The 6,000-nt window shown below is 46.2% G+C and overlaps 1 protein-coding gene across 1 annotated transcript in view; it reads right to left on the minus strand.

Moving 5' to 3' along the window:
* The window catches only part of cacng4 (calcium voltage-gated channel auxiliary subunit gamma 4), a 119,606-nt gene extending 114,579 nt beyond the window's left edge, over nucleotides 1-5,027 (minus strand). The window contains exon 1 of the mRNA XM_003224436.4: nucleotides 4,339-5,027. Coding sequence (XP_003224484.1) covers nucleotides 4,339-4,570 — 232 coding nt within the window. The 5' untranslated portion in view covers nucleotides 4,571-5,027. The remainder of the gene's footprint in view (nucleotides 1-4,338) is intronic.
* Between the last annotated feature and the right edge of the window lie 973 nt (nucleotides 5,028-6,000).

Consider the following 6,000-nt stretch of genomic DNA (forward strand, 5'->3'; position numbering starts at 1 on the left):
GAGCACCTTTCTAGTGTTTGTTTTGCTGTCTGTGCCCTGTTCATAAGATTTCACCTCACTTTCTGTCCCTGTGATAATTGGATTTTTTTAAAAAATGGCTTGCTGTGGAAACAAGGATTGGTGAGAAAACTTCACCTTTTCCCCATGATAACTCTTTCAGGAGTAAATTTCCCTTCCAATAAACTGAAGGCATTCTGGTCTAAATGACCTGAAAAATAATGATTTCTCCTTTACATTAAGATTACATTCCTGTGCATTCTTATGCCGATAACAATCCAATTGAAAGAAGGGACATTTAATGCTAAATAACTATGTTTAACCCTGGTCTGCTTTTTTCAATCATTGTCTTTTAATAACCAAATTTGAAATTTTCTAAAAGAAAGGAAGGTCTTCTGAACTATTCCTGGTTTTGTTTGTGCTACTTCTGCACCAACTGTCATTTAGAATAAGCTCGAAAACCTGGTTAGTAAAGTTTGTGTGTGCTAAGTTGCGATAATTGAATTAGGTGCACTGAAGCTGATATGCCAAGTGCATTAGTTAGTATAAAAAGAAAAATGTGCACGCACACACACACACACCCATCAACCAGGCTTGCCTCCACCCAAGCAGCCAAAGTGAAGCAGAAAGTCAACACTTTCTCTCCTCCAAGCTTCTCTCTTATCTGCCATCATCACAGAGTCCCTATTGACTCTCTTAACATGGGAGGAATACTAACCATTGAAGCTGGAACAAGTGCTGCTGAGGACCCGAGTGACTCTTTGATAGGGATGTGTGAGGAGCATTTCCTGTGATGGATTTATTTGCCAGGGAGCCAGGTGTCTGGGTCATGAATTTGGCCAGAAGACACTGCTTCCCTTCTACAGGACTCACAGAGTTTGTCTTGCTGTATTTTCTCAGCACCCCATGTACTTCCTTGTCCTGTGCCTTCTAGTTGGTCTCAATACCAGCAAACTTGGCAGTGGTGTCTACCAGTGAGTTGCATTTTAAAAAAAGGAATCAAAATACCAAACCCTGTCGATAACAGAGCTTCAGTACAGCTGGAAGCTCCCTTAAGTTCTGACTAAAACCCAAAGAGGATTGAAGATCCTTGTGGGGCGATGCTGGGCAGATACTGAGGCCCTGGTAAAGCTGTTATTTTATGGACTGTTGATCCCAGAATCTACCACCAAGCACAATGGCTGGCTAGTGGATTCTGGGAGTTGCAGTCCAACAAGTAATTATTTCAAAGCTTTAAGCTTCTGTTACAGGTTGCTGACCAGGTGCTCCTGAGATGCAGGATCCCATTCTTGTATTCTGGACTGAAGGGTTAGGCGGGACAATCTTATGTCCTCTTGAGTATCTTATGTGCACTTGCTCTTCCCCACTTCCTTCTCTTCCCATTCACAATTTAGGTAGTAGGAAGTGTTGCTGCAAATCTATCCATGAAAGACAACAAGTGAATGGTAATTGCAAGAATCTAATCTTCACTTGTTGCAACACAAAGTGGGCCCTACCCTCCTGGACTGTTGCCACAAGGAGAAGCAAACAAGCAGAAGATGGCTGTTCCTCATCAGATGATGCTCTGTTTCCATTGTTTCATACAAAAACGTGTGCTCTTTCAGCTGCTTAGACTCTGCTTCTGGCCTGATCTACACTGCAGAATTAATGCAGCTTGACACCACTTTAATTGCCATGCTCAAGGCTATGGGATCATGGGAATTGTAGCTTTACAAGATCTTTAGTCCTCTGCCAAAGAGTCTTGCCACACCCCAAATTCCTGGATTCCATAGCACTGAGCCATGGCAGTTAAAGTGGTGTCAAACTGCATTAATTCTTCAATGCAGATGCACCCTCAGGCAATTGTCTACATCACCCATGCTGTTGCTCAATGCAATCAAGAGGACATTCCTTGGAGGAGTGGTTACAACCTCAACTTGCATGTCCTTCTCTGTTTCTTCTGGTCAGCAACCATAAAACCCAACAATGCCCCCTCACAGATACAGATACAGACTCAGACACACACACACACAGGAAAGCAGCTAAATGAGTAGAAGGAAGCTCTATGTCCTTGCATGAACCCATTTAGGGCCCTTTGCTCTCACTCTGATGAATGCTACCCAGAGAGAAAACATCCATCCATCCATCCTTCCTTCCCTATCCCTTTTTGGGCAATTCTCCCCATCGTGTCACTGAGAGGGAAAAGCACACATTTTGCCACCTTGCCAACCTGAAGCAGCTGAATTTGGGGGTATGTTGTGTTGGGGAGGCAGATTTATTTTGCTTGGACAGATGAGAAAGATGGGAGACCCTCTGAAAGTCATGTTCCCAGTTGCCCTGCCCTTCCCTCTTAAATCCACAACTGGATTTGATGGATTTTAACTATGAATTTTTTTTAGTGTGGTATGTCTTTAGCTGTATTTTCATGTTTGTAGATTTGTTTATTTTAAATTGTATTCTAATGCTTTTATGTCAAGCCGCTTTTGAGTCCCCTTTGGGGAGATAAATAAATAAATATAATAATAATAATAATCAAATTATTGCTATATATGCCCCTACTGAAATGCTATAAACACATCTGGTGAAGCAAAATGGAATTGGAATATATAAATGGTTTGTTATACTAACTTTATACTGACTAAAATTTTGATTTTTATTAATAGTTTTAATTATTGAATCCTGTTTTAACTGCATATTGGCTAATTGTGTATTCTAGTTATAGAATCCTAGAGTTTGAAGAGATCTCATGGGCCATCCAGTCCAACTCCTTGCCAAGAAGCAGGAAAATCACAAAATCTGCTTAAAGCCTCTAAAGGAGGAGCCTCCACCACACTCCGGGGCAGAGAGTTCCACTGCTGAACAGCTCTCACAGTGAGGAAGTTCTTCCTAAGGTTCAGATGGAATCTCCTTTCCTATAGTTTGAAGCCGTTGTTCCATGTCCTAATCTCCAGGGCAGTAGAAAACAAGCTTGCTCCCTCCTCCCTATAACCTCCTCTTACATATTAATGTTTGTTTAATTTACTGTCTGGTTCTATTATTTGATATTGCTGTTTAATATGTTCTCACCTGTTTACAATTTAAGTTTTCCTGCACTTTATGGCATTGCAAGTTTGTCACTTTATGCTGTAAACTACTCTGAATCTCCCCGGGGAGAGAGGGTAGGATAGAAATAAAGTATTATTATTATTATTATTATTTATCATTTTTGAAACACCAGGGGTAGGAACCCCAACCCCATTATCAGACAGAGTCCTTGATTCAAAAACGCACAGCCTTTTTTTCAAACCCCAGATATGTCACCCTACAAGAAAAGCAAAACGGCACTTTCTCTCGCGCGGGCACGCACAATTCCTTTATAAAAGTGACAGCTCCACTTTTGGGAGCGCAGGAACAAGTCCCGCCTTCTCTTTTTCCACTCCTCTGGGGTCCCTTCCACACAGCTGAATAAAATTCCACACTGTCTGCTTTGAACTGGGATACACGGCAGCGTGGACTCAGATAACCTATTTCAAAGCAGATATTGTGGGATTTTCTGCCTTGATATTCTGGGATATCAGGCTGTGTGGAAGGACCCTCGGATAACCCAGTTCAAAGCAGATATTGGGTCCTTCCTCACAGCCATATAACCCAGAATATCAAGGCTGAAAATCCCACACTATCTGCTTTGAACTGGGATATCTGAATCCACACTGACATATATTCCAGTTCAAAGCAGAAAATGTGGGATTTTATTAAGCTGTGTGGAAGGGACCATTGTGAGATTTTCTGCCTTGATATTCTGGGATATATGGCTGTGTGGAAGGGCCTTGAAACAAAAACTAGAGCCAGATCTCCTTTCATTTCCCCAGGAGAGATAGAGAGAGAGAGGAAGAAAGAGCATGAGCATGGCGCCTAGGGAAAAGGGCAAGGGCTGGAGAAGAAGAGCAGCAGCAGCAGCAGCCACCTTGGGCGAAGCATCCCCTCCCTCCCTCCGGTTCCCATAGCAATCAGAGACACCGGTTGCTATGGCAACCCCATCCTCCCGCCTAAGACAGCATCAGATCAGAGGGACCAACAACTCGGCTGCATCTGGCGAGGAGGGCGTGTGCGCGAGGATGTGGAGACAGAAAAGGGGGAGAGGGAGAGAAAGAGGGAGAGAAAGAGAGAGGCACCCTCCGCCACACAAACAAACACGCGTATAAACACACAAACAACCAGACATACACACACCCCTTCCAGCAACGCTCCCGTCTACCTACTCCGAGCCGAGACTTTCATTGTTTCCCCAGCGGTGGAGGAAGTTGAGACACACTTGTTCCGCGCCTTTTTTCCCCCACCTTCTCTTTGTTGTTCCTCTCAGGCAGAAGGGACGGAAACGCTTACCTTCGATGCAGCAGACCCTCCAGAGCCCCGAGTGGGTGAGGTCCCCCTTGGGCTTCTTGGGCTGGGCCTGGGCGCCGCTGTCGTCCGGGGCGGTGACGTTGGTCCCGTTGCAGATGTTGGCGCTGGAGTAGAGCCAGTAGTCGGTGCCGATGGCGATGGTCATGAGGCTGAAGGCGGCGAAGGCGCCCGCCGTGGTCAGCAGCATCTGGACCCCACGGTCGCACCACACCATGGTGCTTCATGCTCCACCCGGCGGGCTCCAGGAGGAACGAGGAGGAAGAAGAGGAGAGCAAGAGAGGCGAGGAGCAAGAGGAGCGCGCTCCCCTTCCATCAGGCAGAAGAAAGCCAAAGAGGCGGGAAAAAGGGGCTGCGCGTGAGGGAGGGAGGGGAGGCGAAGGGGCCAAGCAGAGAAGCCAGTCGCCTTCCTCTTTTTCTCCTCCTCCTCTTCCTCCTTCTCTTCCCCTCCTCACAGCCCCTCTCCCAAAAGGGGCGCCTCTTCCCCGCCGCCTCGACTCAGGCGGAGGACTGAGCGGAGGAAGGAAAGGCACTGAGGCAACAAGGCGAGGCGGTGGGCGGGGCACCTCTTTCTCTCTCGCGCGCTCTCTCTCTCTCTGAGAGGGGCTTCGAGGAGCAGCCCCTCGCGCCCCTCCCTGCCCCGCCCCTCGCCCAAGAGGAGGAGGATGAATCCAAAAAAAGGGAGGAGGGGGGAAAGGGCGTTTGGAGCTTCTCCCGCCTCGCCTCAGTCCGCGCGAGGGAAGCGCGCGCTCCGAGACACTCCCCCTTCTCTTTCCAGCCACCCAAGCCCTTACCTGTTTCTCCCGAAAACAAGACAGGTACAGTAGAGTCTCACTTATCCAAGCCTCGCTTATCCGACGTTCTGGATTATCCAACGCATTTTTGTAGTCAATGTTTTCAATATATCGTGATATTTTGGTGCTAAATTCATAAATACAGTAATTACTACATAGCATTACTGCGTATTGAACTACTTTTTCTACCAAATTTGTTGTCTAACATGATGTTTTGGTGCTTAATTTGTAAAATCATAACCTAATTTGATGTTTAATAGGCTTTTCCTTAATGCCTCCTTATTATCCAACATATTCGCTTATCCAACATTCTGCCGCCCATTTATGTTGGATAAGTGAGACTCTACTGTAGTAATTTTTGCTCACAAAGGTGCGTTACCGTAGGTCTTATGGCCCTTCCACACAGCCCAGAATATCAAGGCAGAAAATCCCAAGCATGTGGACAATTTCAACAGAAAGGAGGAAACCATGAATATGAACCAAAATCTGGCTACCAATATTTTTTTTTAAAAGGTAAAGGTAAAGGTTTCCCCTGAGGTTAAGTCCAGTCATGTCTGACTCTGGGGGTTGGTGCTCATCTCCATTTCTAAGCCCAAGAACCGGCGTTGTCCGTAGACACCTCCAAGGTCATGTGGCCGACATGACTGCATGGAGTGCCCTTATCTTCCCGCCGGAGCGGTACCTAATCATCTACTCACATTTGCATGTTTTCGAACTGCTAGGTTGGCTGGAGCTAACAGCGGGCGCTCAAGCTGCTCCCAGGATTTGAACCAGGGACCTTTTGGTCTGCAAGTTCAGCAGCTCAGCGCTTTAACGCACTTCACCACCGGGGTTCCTTATTTTAAAAAAACAA

The sequence above is a fragment of the Anolis carolinensis genome, chromosome 2 (assembly GCF_035594765.1).
Source record: "Anolis carolinensis isolate JA03-04 chromosome 2, rAnoCar3.1.pri, whole genome shotgun sequence".
Taxonomy (NCBI): Eukaryota; Metazoa; Chordata; class Lepidosauria; order Squamata; family Dactyloidae; genus Anolis; species Anolis carolinensis.